Here is a 17,111-nt window from a genome sequence, read left to right as displayed (position 1 = left end):
AGGTTCTGGAGAGGGATGGGGGTGCTGTCCAATGCAGGGTGGTCTGGACAGCCTCCCTGAGATGGTAGCATTGGAGCACAGACCTGATAGAGAGCAAGGCAAGGGCCCTGTGGACAACTCAAGAAGAGCATTCCCAGCAGAGGGAAGAGCAGGTGCAAAGGCCCTGGGGCCGGGGTGTGCATGGCCTGGAAACAGCGAGTTGAGCAGGGGGAGGAGGGAAGTGATGAGGTCAAAGGAGGAGCTGGGTGGAGAGTGGGGGCCTGAAAACTGCGGTGAAGTCCTCACCTCTGCTCTGAGTGGGAAGGGAGCCGTGGAACGCTGTGGAGCAGAGGCAGAGAAGGGTCCATTGGGTGTTGACAGGATCCCTCTCGCTGCCCATGGGGAACACACAGGGAGTGGGCGTGAAGGTAGAAATGGGGAGGCTGGAGAGGAGGACACTGTAATCGTCCAAGAGGGAGATGGGAGCCAGGCCAGGGAAGTAGCCTGGGGGTGGGGAGAAAGATCCTTTGATTCTGGGGTCTGATTCCGCGTATGTTGTGAAGACAGAACCCTTTACTGAGAATTTACTGATTTAATGCCCCCAGCGGCCCTAGGAGGCAGGGCAGATACTCTCCTTATCCCTGTTTCACAGTGGAGGGAACTGCAGCTTGGGAGAATGAAGCCACCGGCCTGAGGTTACAGGGGAAGTGGCAGCAGAGTCAGGATTCAAACCCAGGCCTCTCAGCGCTCACCAATGTGCCCCACCCTCAAGATGTGCCTTTTGTGGCCCATGGGTGTCCTGGGCCAGTGTCTGGCACATAGCAGGGACTGGGTAGACATTGGTTGGATGGATGGCGGATGGATGGATGGATGGACGGATGGGTGGGTGGGTGGGCGGGTGGATGGATGGATGGATGGATGGATGGATGGATGCATGGATGGATGCATGGATTGGCGGATGGATGGATGGACGGATGGGTGGGTGGGTGGGTGGGTGGATGGATGGATGGATGGATGGATGGATGGGTGGATGGATGGGCAGACGGATGGATGGATGGGTGGGCAGATGGATGGATGGATGGATGGATGGATGGATGGATGGATGGACGGACGGATAGATGGGCGGATGGATGGGCGGATAAGTTGAGTGAATGAGTGTGGCTGCCCTGACGATTTTGCAGAAGTGTGTCAGGAGGCGGATGTCTGGATCTGGCTAAGGTCCAGGGAGAGGGGTGCCTCTGGTGGTGGGGGTCTTTGTGGCATGAAGAGGGGCTAGTCCTCAGTCGCAGGACAGGGGTGATGGTGCAGGTCGCAGGTTCCAGTGCTGGTATATCAGGTGTGGGGGTTGGAGTAAAGGCTGTGTGGCATGGTGGGGGTTTGAGGGAGTTCCTGGGGTACAGGGGCATCTGCAGGAAGACCGTGGGCAAGACTGTGTGCCTAGACCCGGTGGGGCGTGTGATGCAGGAGGGGTGGTTTTAGCCGGCCATGGGGGTGGGGGGTCAGCGGTGGCCCAGCCCGGTTATACAGCCGACGAGGCTGTCTGTGTGCCACGAGGCTCCGGCTTGGCACGGCCCAACCACCCCCCTTTCTTGGGCAGCCCAGCCGGCAACCTTCCTCCCCCGCTTCCCCCGACCTTCCTCGGCTGCCTCCTCGGCTGCCCAGAACCAATGGGTTAATTAGATAACGGAGCCTTTGATTAGCGGGGGAGGGGGAGGCCTCCCCTCCGGCGGCACAGGGAAGGGAGGCTGAGGAGGAGGGAGGAGAGGCGCCCTCCCCGTTCAGAAGGAGAGAAAGAAGGAGGGAGGGGTGAGGAGGGAGGGAGCTGAGGCACAGCTTGGCTCTGCACTGCCGTGTGACTAGAAATTGTAATCGCAGAGAAAGAGAGAGACAGAGCCGGGGAGAAAGGGACCAAGACAGACGGACAGACAGACAACCTGACTGAGACAGGCTTGGGGCCGATGAGAGGGTGACAGGGACAGAGCAAGAGGGAGGAATAGATGGAGGAGAAGGAGAGAAGGGGCCTGGGGGTCCCGAGAGAGGCAAGATTGTGAGGGGGAGACTCAGGAGGGGGTTGAGGCCAGAGAAGGTGGACGGGTACCAGAGGCGGAGGGGGAGGACTGAGAGGGGCAGAGAGAGGGGAGAAGGGGGCTGGGGTCGGTGGGTGGAGAGAAAGGAGGCTGCGGTGGGGGGAGAGTCGAGGTAGAGGTGGGAGAGGGGGTGGAAGGAGACCGGAGGAGGCGAGCGGGGAGGGGAGGAGAGAACTGCTGCAGTGGCCAAAGGACAGCCTCCCCCCAGGGGTGGGAAGGGCGACAGACCAGTGGGGGGGGCGCGGGGAGACCCAAGAAGCCCCTGCGCCCCCCCCCAGCACGATCTCGACGGGAAGCCCTGGAGAACTGGGGAGTCAGAGACCCCGGCTGGCTGGAGGCATGTGGAGGGGGGGGCCTGGGCGCAGGGAGAGGCCCAGCAGAAGCCAAACCACCAGGGTGAGTGTCCCCCACTGTGGGGTTGCGGGGAGAAAAGGACGGGAGATGGCGGAGGGCGAGGGGGGAAGGGGAGGGAGGCCGAGTCACTGCAGAAGCCGGGATGGGGGTGGGGGGATGCGGGCTGGCAGCGGGAGAGCTAGGGACAGATGCGGAGGTAGACACAGCAGCGGCAGGCCTGGAGGCCGGGGTGGATGCCGTGGGCTCCCACAGGCCCTGCGGGTGCGCCCCCCTCCCCCGCCTCAAATCCAGGCCCTGTGCTTTGGGCCAGCCCCTTGGCTAAGAGGGTGTGGGCTCGATCATCGCCAGGGTCTTAAGGGGTGGGAGCCCCAGACCCAGGATAAGGACTGGGCATCGACCTCCCTGTTCACATTCAGGAAGATGAAGACCCTCACTGTGCTCACACAGTCAGACACAGGCGCACGGCCCCAGCCCTCCAGGAGAAAAATGAGCCCGGGTGCAGACACAGAACCAACCTCTCTCTCCTCTCTCTCTCTCTCTTTCTCTCCCCAGCCCCCTCTTCCCCCTCTCTCTGTCTCTCTGCCTCTGCTTCTGTCTCTGTCTCTCTCTGTCTCTCTATGTCTCTGTCTAGCCCTCGCTCTCACACACGCACTCAGATACACAGATGTATGCACACACATTTTTATCTGGGTTAAAATGGTCTTGGAAACTGCAGGAGGAGGGAGTGACTGTGTGTGTGCACGGCCGTGTGCCTGGGGGTGAGCCTGTGTCGGGGGGCCTGAGAGTCCACCGTGAGAGGGCGTGCCCATCACTGCTTAGTGCGTGAGTGGGTTGGTGTGCGTGTTTGTGTGACCTGCTCTCCTCCTGGTCTCTTGGGAATGATTTGGGGTTGGCCTGTGTTGGGGCAGAGCCTGCTGGTGTGGGTGTATTTGTGTGTACTCAGAGATGCTGCATGCAAAGGAGGGCTGGGAGCCAGAGGGTAGACCCAGGGCCGAAGTACCCTCTCTGTGCCGTCCCAGCCTGCTCTGTGCCCTTGGACAGGCCGTTTTCCCTCGTAGTGCCTCAGTGTCCCCATCTGTAAATTGGGCATCCTAACAGCTTTCTCCTGTGGTCATTATGAGGCTTACATGAGCCGACCGGGATACAGTTTGCTGCATTGCAAGGGCTTACCCAGTGTTCCGGAGAGACTATTGTTACTGGTATCGTTGCTATTGCTGTGACTCGTCCATCCCCTTTCCCTCTCTGGTTCTAGGGAAATGGTGGGGCAGGACAGATTGGGGAGGTACAGCCTGACTTCTCAGAGGACCCAAATCCGCACTGTCTGCTTTCCTCCCAGAACCCAGGCAGAGTCCCTGGACCCCCTTCCCTTCCCCATCCCCTCACCGAGAACCGAGCTTGGTCCTGCGGCAGCAGCTGGCATGAGTCCCACCGGGGCTGTCTCTGCCTGGAGCACCCAGTCTCCGGGCAAAGGAGGAGGTGCAGCTGGTGGCCTGTCGGCCTGTGCCGCCCCCTGCGAGGTCCCCAACCACCCTTACACACAAACTCCAGTCTCCTCCCTCCTCACCCTGCTGCCTCCCAGCCCTCCCTTCACCTGCCCACACCTGTCACCTCCACGGTTGCCTTGTCTGCTACCTTAGCCCTCTCCCCCTCAGATTCTCCCATGAGTCTGACTTAAAACTCTGAAGCCGCCGCGAGGGCCCCGCAGGGCCTGGACAGGGTGGGCAGTGACAGGAGGGTGTGCAGCGGAGGGTCTTTCGGTTCAGCTGAGGGTACGGGGGGTGGGGGAAATGCATCTCTTCGCTAACATCCCTGGGAGGGGGAGAGGGAGCGGGAGTGGAAGGGAGAGGAGGCTGGGACCCACCCCCCAGGGGACCACGCAGGTGGCGAGGGGACCGGGTGGGTGTTGGGATGGGAGCGAGGGGACCACGCAGGTGGCGAGGGGACCGGGTGGGTGTTGGGATGGGAGCGAGGTCCTCGTCGCCTGTCTGGCTCTTCCCCCTTTCTGCCCCCTCGCCTTGTCTGTCTGTCTGTCTCTCTGTCACTCCTCTGATGTATCTACCTTTTTGAAATCGTGCAAAGAGCTGGGTTTTGAATCTGGACGACGTCCGCACTTACTGGCTGAGTGACCTTGGACGGGCATTTCCTCTCCCCTAGCCTCAGTTTTCCCTGCTGCAGAATGGGCGTAGAGTCTTGCCAGCATGGAGAGGATGAGCTAGTGTGGGGCGGGGCGGGCCACGCTTCCCTGTGTCTGCCCCAGCCTGCTGGGTGGGTCCATTGGCAGCTGTCGCCCTCCCTGCCCCTTTGGTTCTGGGCATGGGGCAGGGAGGCGGCAGTGGGGCTGCCTGGGTGTTGGCAAGCACCCAGGCCACGTGGGCTCCTGTCCCTCACTGAGCCTCTCCCCTCTCTCTTCCCCCACCCACAGCCCCCCAGCGTCCACGCGGAGCATGAACATTGAGGATGGCGCGTGCCCGCGGCTCCCCGTGCCCCTGCTGCTGCCTGGTAGGATGTCCTGGCCCCACGGGGCATTGCTCTTCCTCTGGCTCTTCTCCCCACCCCTGGGGGCCGGTGGAGGTGGAGTGGCCGTGACGTCTGCCGCCGGAGGGGGCTCCCCACCGGCCACCTCCTGCCCAGCGGCCTGCTCCTGCAGCAACCAGGCCAGCCGGGTGATCTGCACACGGAGAGACCTGGCCGAGGTCCCAGCCAGCATCCCCGTCAACACACGGTACCTGAACCTGCAGGAGAACGGCATCCAGGTATGCGGGGCCAGCAGGTGGAGGGGGACCATGGAGGGGGGCACTGGGGAGACGTGCAGATGTAGTGCATCCCTTCCGGGCCTCCCCACACCGGCTCTTCCCCGTCTCCAGCACCCGTGGACGTGTGGGTCTGCATCCGATCACCTGGAGCCGGGCTCCCAAGGTGGAGCGGAAGCTCTCTGGGCTTTGGGACCACAGTGCTCCCTGTCTCTGAGCCACTGTGTTGGGGTCCAAGTGCAGGCCGCCTGCCCAGCCCCCAGCACAGGACAGGTGGGTCGGCCTAGGCTGAGCCCTGGAGTCACTGGGGTGTGGAGAGCAACCCTTCCGTGGGGACCTCTGTGGCATCTGCACCACCTCACTCCCTCGTGGCCTTGGGAAGATGGCAGCATGATTCTGAGCCTCAGTTTCTTCATCTGAAAAACGGGGACGATGCGAACCCCTGTGCTGAGGCGTTGCTGTGAGGGCTGAGGGCTGTGGGTCTCGTACTTTAGCCTGTGTGCTGGCACCTGGCAAGTGGTCAGAGGACGGGAGGCGTTTCCATGGTCATTTGCCGGGCAGTGCAGGGTTTGCGTCCCCATTTCCTGGAGCTGGTGTGAGAACTGGAGAGCAGAGAGGCTGAGATCGCTCTGGTGCCTGGCGCCGTGGTGGCCTGTGACTGCTGCTCAGGATGGAGCAGCTGCCACTCGATTAATGATGACTCTGATTAGGATAGGCCGTAAGCGAGGGCTTGGGGGACAGAGCTGTGCTACTAGAAAGCAGGGCTTCTCAGCCTCTACCCTATTGACATTTGGGACCAAATCATCCTTTGGCAGGCAGGGTGGGGGGCTCTATCCTGTATGCTGTAGGATGTTTAGCAGCATTTCCGGCCACTAGATGCCAGTAGCACCCCACCCCCAGTTCCAAAAATGTCTCCAGGCATTGCCAATGATTCACAGGGGATCATTACCCCAGGTTGATTTGGTCCAACTCCTGCCTCCAAGCAAGCCTCCTCCTGCCCCAGCCTGTAAAGCTGGGCGAGAAGAGGGCGCCCGTGCCAGAGGTCCCAGCTCCCCCAGATCTAACCTTCCAGATAGAAGGGCAGCTGCTCTTCTGACTGGTCCCTGGGAAGGGGTGGGAGGACTTGGCCGCTCCCATCTGACTATCCTGAGAGCCAGATTCGGGGAAAAAAGGGGACCTCTCAAGGGAGCAGTCTCTTCCTAGTGGCTGTGGGGCAAGGGCCAGCGAAGGGGTCCAGAAACATCAGGGGCCTTGTCACCACCCCCTGCTCTTGCAAGGCCTTGTCCCTCTGTCCACACCCACCTCCCACAGGCTCCCATGTCTGCCAGTTTGCTTTGAGTCTGCCCTGCATCTCCCTAGCTGCAGTCTCCACCAATCTGTCCACATGTCCCTTGAGCAAGTGACATTCCGCACTATGCGGTCCCCATGCACCTGCCCCCGGCTTCCCTGCACTCTATCCTTCCCCTATTTATACACGTGATGTTCAACAGACACCGGCAGCACCGGCTCTGCGCCAAGCCCCGTCCTGGGTGGTGACCGAGCAAGGCAAAGCCCAGCCCTAGCCCCGGCAACTCACCTTCTAGTGGGGAAGAAACGAGGAGGAAAAGGAGCCAATGGATGGAACGGCACGCCAGGGAAACGCACTTTAGAGAAACGGCCAGGGAGAGCATGGGACGGGGAGGCACCCACGCCACTCACCAGCAGCCCCAGGCCATGGCAACACCCCCGTCGTAGAACCTGGACCCGTATCTCTTTGTGGGGGGGGGCTCAGTGAACAATTCAGTCCCACAAACGTGCTGAGCGCCGCCAGCGGACGTATGTTCATTTATCATTTATGATTTATGATAAGTCATGCACAGGCCCGCTCCCTCCGTATATCACGCACCTGGTAAAGCACACACCGAGGTGGACGTTGTCAGAGAGTGAAAAACATCAGTAGGAATCCAGACACCTCCATTTCTCATTTCCCCCACCACCACCAGGGGTTCTCGCACCCCTCCAGAGACGGGGATGGAGGGCGTGTTCGTCCAATCCACGAGAGTGGATGCTTGTGAGTGTTTGTCAGTGGGCTTGACCTCCCTCAGTGGACACATCCCAGACAGGAAGGGGCATGGACCACGTCGAGGGTAATCAGAGGCTATTTATTTATTTATTTACTTTTTTTGAGAGAGAGTCTCACTCTGTTTCGCAGGCTGGAGTGCAGTGGCGCAATGTTGGCCCATTGCAACCTCCACCTCCCGGGTTCAAGCGATTCTTCTGCCTCAGTCTCTTGAGTAGCTGTGATTACAGGCACCTGCCGCCACGCTCAGCTAATTTCTATATTTTTAGCAGAGACGGGATTTCACCACGTCGGCCAGGCTGGTCTCGAACTCCTAACCTCAGGTGATCCACCCGCCTCGGCCTCCCAAAGTGCTGGGATTACAGGCGTGAGCCACTGTGCCTGGCCCAGAGGCTCTTTAAAATGTAATAACTTTTAGCCCAGCGCGATGACTCATGCCTGTAATCCCAGCACTTTGGGAGACTGAGGCAGGTGGATTGCTCGAGCCCAGGAATTCGAGCCTAGCCTGAGCCACACGGCGAATCCCCATCTCCACTAAAAAAACAAAAATTAGCCAGGTATGGTGGCATGCGCCTGTGGTCCCAGCTACTCAGGAGGCTGAGGTGGGAGGATTGCTTGAGCCTAGGAGGCAGAGGTTGCAGTGAGCTGAGATTTCACCACTGCACTCCATCCCGGGCAACAGAGAGACCCTGTCTCAAAAAAAAAAAGTAATAACTTTTTAGTTATCCAAATAAAAAAGTGAAAAAAATCACCCTAGTTCCATCACCAGATATAAATAACTACTGTTTATATTTTGTTTTAATACCTTCCTGGCTCTTTCCCGTGTCTATGTAAATGGTTTCATTTTTAGGAACAGGGTCTCACTCTGTCACTCAGGCTGGAGGGGCAGTGGAGCTATCACAGCTCGCTGCAGCCTCAACTTCCCTGGCTCAAGTGATTCTCCTGCCTCAGCCTCCAGAGTAGCTGGGACTACCTTTTTTTTTTTGAGACGGAGTTTCACTCTTGTTACCCAGGCTGGAGTGCAATGGCACCATCTCGGCTCACTGCAACCACCGCCTCCCGGGTTCAAGCGATTCTCCTGCCTCAGCCTTCTTGAGTAGCTGGGATTATAGGCATGTGCCACCACGCCCGGCTAATTTTGTATTTTTAGTAGAGACAGGGTTTCTCCATGTTGGTCAGGCTTGTCTCGAACTCCCGACCTCAGATGATCCACCTGCGTTAGACTCCCAAAGTGCTGGGATTACAGGTGTGAGCCACTGCGCCCGACTTTTTTTTTTTTTTTTTTTTCCTTTTTTATGAAGACAGTGTCTCACTATGTTTCCCAGGCTGGTCTTGAACTCCTGGGCCCAAGCAATTCCCCCACCTTGGCCTCCCAAAGTGCTGGGATTACAGGTATAAACCACCTAACCCAGCCAGAAGTGTATTTTTAATTACTTATTACAGAATGAGTACAAATTAATTGAGAAAAACTAGAAAATATACCTAAGTAAAAACAGGAAGACAGAAGCCAACCACAAATCCACAGCCACGGGTAGCTCTCCTTTGCTTTGGTGTCTTTGGATTCGGACACCCTCCCAACCCATGCGCAGTGTGTTGCACAATTGCTGCTGATTTGTAAATGGAGTTTTTGCTTTTTTCTTTTTTTTTGAGGCGGAGTCTTTCTCTATTGCCCAAGCTGGGGTGCAATGGCATGATCTCAGCTCACTGCAACCTCCGCCTCCCAGGTGCAAGCAATTCTACCGCCTCAGCTTCCCGAGTAGCTGGGATTACAGGCGTACACCACCACGCCTGGCTAATTTTTTGTATTTTAATAGAAACGGGGTTTCACCATGTTGGTCAGGCTGGTCTCGAACTCCTGGCCTCAGGTGATCTGCCCGCCTTGGCCTCCCAAAGTGCTGGGATTACAGGCGTGAGCCACCACAACCCGGCCAGCATCCCGTTATTAACCAGGCTCTTCTTTTTTTTTTTTTTTTTTTGAGATGGAGTCTGTTGCCCAGGCTGGAGTGCAGTGGTACGATCTTGGCTCACTGCAACCTCCGCCTTCTGGGTTTAAGTGATTCTCCTGCCTTAACCTCCCAAGTAGCTGAGACTACAGGTGCCCACCACGATGGCCGGCTACTTTTTGTACTTTCTAGTAGAGATGGGGTTTCACCATATTGACCCGGCTGGTCTCGAACTCCTGGCCTCAAGGGATCAACCCACCTCACCCTCCCAAAGTGCTGAGATTACAGGCGTGAGCCACCCCACCCGGCCTCCTTATTTACAGTTTCTGAGTTGATATGAACAACACCCGGGGGACATCCATTGCCTCATTCTTCCTAACGTTCTGGACTCTGCCCTTGGGATAAATTCCTAGAAACGAAGTTTCTGGGTCTGAGGGATGATGACGGAAGCACCACCCTGTGAGTTCTATGTGGCTTCCTCATTTGAGTATACTCCTCCCTTACACACACATACGCACACACGCACACACACACACACACACACACCAGGGCCTGGCACTGAAGCATTGGTAGCGACAGGCTGAATTCTGGGGATTCGAGAGCCTCCCGTGTGGCCTGCCACCTTGGTTGTCATCTGTCCCCTGCTGTGCCGCCACCTGCATGAAGGCAGGGACTTTGCACTGTTCTCTGCCGGATCCCCAGCACCTAGGGCCGAGCCTAGCATGCAGGAGGTGCCCAGCAGCTGTTTGCCTGTAAATGGGAGGCCAGCTCCCGAGCTCCTGCCCGGATCCTTGGCAGCGGCCCTGCAGCCATCTGTCGGTGGGAGCCGACGCGAATCCCTACAACGCCCTCCCATGAGCTTGGCTCGGAGACTCCTGTCACCTGTTCTCGCCTGCCCCTGGCCTGGGCGCAGTGCGGGCAGCAAGAACCTTGTGGGGACTTTGAGGGACTGACAGTGCTGGCCTCTCTCTGGGAGGCTAGAACGTTGCCATTCATCTTTGGTGAGAGGGTTAAAATGTTCTTCTGCCACACGACAGGGACAGTAGGTAGTCCCCATAGTAAGACAGAGGATGTGATTTTTATTTATTTATTTTTTTATTTATTTTTATTTATTTTTTTATTTTTTTTTTGAGGCGGAGTCTCGCTCTGTCACCCAGGCTGGAGTGCAGTGGCCGGATCTCAGCTCACTGCAAGCTCCACCTCCCGGGTTCACGCCATTCTCCTGCCTCAGCCTCCCGAGCAGCTGGGACTACAGGCGCCCGCCACCTCGCCCGGCTAGTTTTTTGTATTTTTTAGTAGAGACGGGGTTTCACCGTGTTAGCCAGGATGGTCTCGATCTCCTGACCTCGTGATCCACCCGTCTCGGCCTCCCAAAGTGCTGGGATTACAGGCTTGAGCCACCGCGCCCGGCCGAGGATGTGATTTTTAAAAGATCATGATCGGGCAGGGTGGTGGCTATGCCTGTAATCCCAGTACTTTGGGAGGCTGAGGCAGGCAGATCACCTGAGGTTAGGAGTTCGAGACCAGCCTGGCCAACATGGTGAAACCCCATCTCTACTAAAAATACCAAAATTAGCCAGGCATGGTGGCGCGTGCCTGTAGTCCCAGCTACTTGGGAGGCTGAGGAAGGAGAATGGCTTGAACCCGGGAGGTGGAGTCTGCAGTGAGCCGAGATCGTGCCAATGCACTCCAGCCTGAGTGACAGAGCTAGACTCCGTCTCAAAAAAAAAAAAAAAAAAAAAATCAGCAATCTTCAGAGGCCCTCCCCCGGCCCCACCACTGTTTTTTGAGATTGGTAGGGCCTGCAAGCCTGGAGTCTCCAGAAATGCCTTTTAAGGCAGAGGCCTGGAGACTGCCTTCCCCCAGCTCACATGCCCTGGACCCCTGGGAGAAGACCGGGTGCAGATCTGCTCCTCCATCTCCTCTGGGCCTGGGGGGCAGCTGCGCCACCTCGGCTGGGCCCAGCCTGTCCACTCCTTGCTCCTCAGTCAGGCACGTGGTCCTCACCGGACTGGCTCCTTCCTCTTTCCCTCCCTTTTATCCTCGTATCCCCGCCTTCCCCTCTCCCCACAGAAAGTCCTCCTAATATGTTTACTGTGGATTTTTTGCTTGTGTGTGTTCTTGCAAAACGGGTATTGTTGTTTTGTGTGCATGTATTCTTAATTTATGCAGAGGAAGCTGCGTTAAGATCGCTGTCTTTGTCTCACTGTGTTCACTCGGCCTGTGTTTCTGAGAGTGGTTCACATTGCTGTGTGTGTCCACTCTGCTGCTGTCGCTGCTGCAGAATGGATGGGCACCCACCCCCATCCACCTGCCAAGTCCCCCACTGCTTCCTGATGAGACTGGACGTCCCGGAGGCTTCTAGCTGCCCCACCGCAAATCCTCCCTCAGGACCCCTCTGGGAGCTGCGTGATCATTTCTGTGGAATATATACCCAGAGGGAATTGCCAGGCCATAGGATATTCATGTACTTAATTTAACAAAGTACCGCTGAATCCACCCAAGGCTTTTAGCGGGCGGCCCTGGGGCCCTCCTGAGGCCCGCTATGAGGTTGTATGGCAAGTAAGTGTGGTTCCAGCTTAAGGAACAAACCAATCCATCCTATGGAAATTATGAGAGGGGCTTCAAAGAGTTGTGTTTAAGGATGGCCCGACTCCAACATTTAGAAGTAACCTCAACTCCTGCTGACAAGGGACTGGCTACATCAGTGCTCCCCAGCTTTTTTAGCACCAGGGACTGGTTTCATGGAAGATAATTTTTCCATGGACTGGGGTGCCGAGGAGACGGTTTTGGCATTACATTTATGATGGTGCATTTTTTTCTTTTTTCTTTTTTTTTTTTTTTTTGAGACAGAGTCTTGCTTCGCTCTGTCACCAGCCTGGAGTGCAGTGGTACAATCTTGGCTCACTGCAACCTCCGCCTACCAGATCCAAGCGATTCTCCTGCCTCAGCCTCCCGAGTAGCTGGGATTACAGACACACACCACCCTGCCCGGCTAATTTATTTTATTTTATTTTTTGAGACGGAGCCTCGCATTTTCACCCAGGCTGGGGTGCGGTAGCGCGATCTCGGCTCACTGCAAGCTTCGCCTCTCAGGTTCACGCCATTCTCCTGCCTCAGCCTCCCAAGTAACTGGGACTACAGGCGCCCGCCACCACGCCCGGCTAATTTTTTTGTATTTTTAGTAGAGATGGGGTTTCACCGTGTTAGCCAGGATGGTCTTGATCTCCTGACTTCATGATCCGCCTACCTCGGCCTCCCAAAGTGCTGGGATTAGAGGCATCAGCCACCGTGCCCGGCCTATGCCCAGCTAATTTTTGTATTTTTAGTAGAGATGGGGTTTCACCATGTTGGCCAGGATGGTCTCGATCTCCTGACCTCATGATCTGCCCACCTCGGCCTCCCAACATGCTGGGATTACAGGCATGAGCCACTCTGCCTGGGTGGTGCACTTTATTTCTATTATTATTATTACATAGTAATATATAATAAAATAATTATACTACTCACTATAACTTAGAATCAGTGGGACCCTGAGCTTGTTTTCCTGCAGCTAGATGGTCCCATCTGGGGGTGATGGGAGACAGTGATGGATCATCAGGCATTAGGTTCTCATAAGGAACAAGCAACCTAAATCCCTTGCCTGCACAGTTCACAATAGGGTTCACGCTCCTATGAGAATCTAATGCTGGCCGAGTGTGGTGCCTCACGCCTGTAATCCCAGCACTTTGGGACGCCGAGGTGGGTGGATCACCTGAGGTCAGGAGTTTGAGACCAGCCTGACCAACATGGCAAAACCCGTCTCTACTAAAAATACAAAAATTAGCCGGGCATGTTGGCAGGTGTCTGTAATCCCAGCTACTCGGGAGGCTGAGGCAGGAGAATCAGTGGAACCTAGGAGGCAGAGGCTGCAGTGTGCTGAGATTGTGCCATTGCACTCCAGCCTAGGCAACAGAACAAGACTCTCAAAAATAAATTTTTTTTGTAATTTAAATAAAAGAGAATCTGATGCCGCCAGTGATCTGATAGGAGGCAGAGCTCAGACAGTAATGCTCGCTCGCCTGCTGCTCACCTCCTTCTGTGCAGCCTGGTTCCTAGCAGGCCACCCACCAGTACCGGTCTGTGGCCTAGGGGTTGGGGACCCCTGGGTTCAATCAATCACTGTGCCACTTACAATGGAGTATTATGCAGGTATTTAAAACAGAGTTTCAAATAATAGTGGACAACATGGGGAAATGCTCAAAACATAATACTGAGCTTTCAAAGAATGTGAATAGGATCTCCAATTCACTTTTAAAACTTAAGTAATATATTTTAAAAGACTGAGAAATACCCAGGAAGGTCAACAGGGTCTTTTCTCTTTGCATTAGTATTACAAGGATATTTAATTTCTCCTTTATGTTTTCTTTATTCTCTAGATTTTCTTCAGTGAGAGTATTTAATAACTTTTTTTTTTTTTTTTTTTTTGAGATGGAGTCTCACACTGTCACCCAGGCTGGAGTGTAGTGGCACGATCTTGGTTCACTGCAGGCTCCACCTCCCTGGTTCAAGTGATTCTCCTGCCTCAGCCTCCCAAGTAGCTGGGACTACAGGCACCCGCCACCACGCCTGGCTAATTTTTGTATTTTTAGTAGAGATGGGGTTTCACTGTGTTGGCCAGTCTGGTCTCGAACTCCTGACCTTTTGATCCACCCAGCTTGGCCTCCCAAAGTGCTGGGATTACAGGCATGAGCCACTGTACCCAGCTAATAACTTTTATAATCAGAACAAATTAAACTTTAAAAATACTAAGTATAAAATCCTATGCAAACTGGAAAGAAAAAGAAAAAGTCTATACTGGAATTTGCTCACCTTTTCCTGAGGAAAAAGAAACTAAAATTTCAAAGCATTTACCTGGAGCAGGGGGGCAGGGAGTGCTCATCCAACCCCATTTATTCCTGTGAGGGCAGGATGACTGCTCCCATCTTATGGATTGGAAAATGGAGGCACAGGCTCTGAGTGACGTAACCAAGGTCGCCCAGCAAGCTGTAGCCCCCATGGGCTCGTCCTGTGCCTCAGAAGGTATATATGTCTGTCCTACCCTGAAAGTCATCGTGGAGAAGCCAGGCCCAGACAGCCAAAGTGGGACAGCTACAGGATGGTAATTCCGTTGCAAAAGCAAAAAACAAAACCCGGCCGGGTGCGGTGGCTCACGCCTGTAATCCCAGCACTTTGGGAGGCCGAGGCAGGTGGATCACAAGGTCAGGAGTTCGAAACCAGCCTGGCCAACATGGTGAAACCCTGTCTCTACTAAAAATACAAAAATTAGCCAGGCGTGGTAGTGGGCACCTGTAATTCCAGCTACTTGGGAGGCTGAGGCAGGAGAATAGCTTGAACCTCGGGGGTGGAGGTTGCAGTGAGCTAAGATCGCGCCACTGCACTCCAGCCTGTTGAAGAAGCGAGGCTCCGTCTCAACCAAAAAAAAAAAAAAAAGTGGGCATGGTGGCTCATGCCTGTAATCCCAGCGCACACCTGTTATCCCAGCACTTTGGGAGGCCAAGGCAGGTGGATCACTTGAGCTCAGGAGTTTGAAACCAGCCTGGGCAACATAGCAAGACCCCATCTCTACTACAAATACAAAAGTTAGCCAGGTGTGGTGGTGTGCAGCTGTAGTCCCACATACCTGGGAGGCTGAGGTGGGAAGATTGCATGAGCCCAGGAGGCAGAGGCTGCAGTAAGCCGTGATTGTGCCACTGCACTCCAGCCTAGGTGGCAGAGCAAGACACTGTCTAAAAAAAACCCTAACCAACCAAACAAAACCCTGGCCATAGTGCATTAGCAAGGCAAATACCAAGAATGGCTTTTAAATTACCCACTAGTTTGCATTTTCCAGGTGGCTGATCCCTCTAGGGGCATGAAACATAGAGCTTTGGATTGGACAGACTTTTCCCAGTTAGAGCCCTTTAAGGAAGAAAATGGTGGGAGAGCCGGGCGCGGTGGCTCAGGCCTGTAATCCCACCACTTTGGGAGGCCGAAGCGGTTGGATCACCTGAAGTCAGGAGTTCGAGACCAACCTAGCCAACATGGCGAAACTCCACCTCAACCAAAATACCAAAGTTAACTGAGAGTGGTAGTGCGCGCCTGTAGTACCAGCTACTCAGGAGGCTGAGGCAGGAGAATCACTTGAACCTGGGAGGCAGAGGTTGCAGTGAGCTGAGATTGTGCCACTGCACTCTAGCCTGGGCAACAGACAGAGAGTCCGTCTCAAAAAAAAAAAAAAAAAAAAAAACAAAAATGAAAGGAAGAAAGGAAGGAGGGAGGGAGGGAGGGAGGGAGGGAGGGAAGGAAGGAAGGAAGGAAGGAAGGAAGGAAGGAAGGAAGGAAGGAAGGAGGGAAAATGGCGGAAGGAAGGCTCTATGTGGGGGAATCTAGGAGCTGACCTCTCTTGAGGTCAAGTGGGACATTCCCCCGCCGCGGGCCCGTGACTAGAAGCCCGGAGGTCCTCTGGGTAGGAGGGAGCAGTGCGCCCTCTGCCGTCCGTTCCCAGGCTGCTGAGACTTCGTGTCTTAACTGCGGCCTCTCTGGCTCTCATTCCAGCTGTGTTGTCCTCTTCATTCCCTCAGCAGCGCCATCTCGACGCCCAGATAATCTTTGTCACCTCTTGGAGCATCAGTTTCTATCCTTTTCAAATAGGACTTCCCATACTTTGCCAGTTTCTTCCTTTTTCTCATGATGACGCACAGCACTCTCACAGAACAGAACAGTCAGTCAGGCGCGGTGGCTCACACTTGTAATCCCAGCACTTTGGGAGGCCAGGGCAGGCGGATCACTGGAGGTCAGGAGTTCGAGACTAGCCTGGGCAACCTGGTGAAACCCCATGTCTACTAAAAATACAAAAAAAAAAAAATTAGCTGGGCACGGTGGCGCGCACCCGTAATCCTAGCTACTCGGGAGGCTGAGGCAGGAGAATCGCTTGAACCCAGGAGGCGGGGAGGTTGCACTGAGCTGAGATCACGCCACTGCACTGCAGCCTGGGTGACAGAGCGAGACTCCATCTCAAAAAAAAAAGAAAAGAGAAAGAAAAGAAAAGAACACAATCTTTAAAAGTCCAGCGCAAAAGATCGTCACAGAGAGAAGAGCCATGTAAATACCACCTGGGTCCGGAGATGGGAGCGAGGGAGCCCCCCCTCCGCAGTCCCCCACGCGCTTCCCACCACCACTGCTTTCCCCTTCTCCCGAAGGCACTCTCTCCGACTTCTGACTGCAAGGGGCAGTTTCGCGCTGGTGCAGACGCCGGCTCTTGTGTGGCTTTTTTCACTCTGCACTGTTGATGAGAGTCACACCCGTGCTCCTGGTAGCCTTGGCTCCTCCTCTCCTTTTCTGTCATTGCATAATATTCTGTCGGATGAAGATAGCAGTTTCTTTACTCTTTTCCTACTGATGGGCATTTGGATTCTTTGCAGTTTGGGGCCCTTACCCTGCTTGATTTTAGATTTCAAATCTTTTCCTGCCAAAGGAGATAGGCTGAATGTCTCTCCACTTACTCAGTGGATGAAAGCCCCAAGGTGGGAGAGGCGGAGCAGCTCTGAGCTGCCTGTGGTCTGAAGCTGGTGTTAGTGCCTGGTGGTGGCCTCAGACCCAGGTCTGACCACACACCTGCTGCTCCTTTTTTTTTTTTTTTTTTTTTGAGATTTGGCTCAAGAAGGAACAGAACCTCACACAGCATGTGTCAATGCCTAGAGCTTATCCTCTTCTTTTTATTTATTTTTAATTTTTTAGAAGTGGGCCTTGCCCAGGGCGGACAGATTGTGAGGTCAGGAGTTCAAGACCTGTCTGGCCAACATAGTGAAACCCTGTCTCTACTAAAAATACAAAAAATTAGCCAGGTGTGGTGGTGTGCACCTGTAATCCCAGCTACTCAGGAAGCTGAGGCAGGAGAATTGTGTGAACCTGGGAGACG

At 55.0% G+C, this 17,111-nt stretch overlaps 1 protein-coding gene across 1 annotated transcript in view; it reads left to right on the top strand.

Moving 5' to 3' along the window:
• The first annotated feature begins 4,877 nt into the window (after window positions 1-4,877).
• LRRC4B (leucine rich repeat containing 4B) overlaps window positions 4,878-17,111 on the top strand; it is a 34,975-nt gene continuing 22,741 nt past the window's right edge. Inside the window, 2 exon segments of the mRNA XM_033224211.1 lie at window positions 4,878-4,905; window positions 4,908-5,173. Of these exon segments, the coding sequence (XP_033080102.1) occupies window positions 4,878-4,905; window positions 4,908-5,173 (294 nt within the window).

This window comes from Trachypithecus francoisi, unplaced genomic scaffold (genome assembly GCF_009764315.1).
Source record: "Trachypithecus francoisi isolate TF-2019V2 unplaced genomic scaffold, Tfra_2.0 Lachesis_group12, whole genome shotgun sequence".
Classification (NCBI taxonomy): Eukaryota; Metazoa; Chordata; class Mammalia; order Primates; family Cercopithecidae; genus Trachypithecus; species Trachypithecus francoisi.
This window is presented reverse-complemented; position numbering and strand designations above follow the sequence as displayed.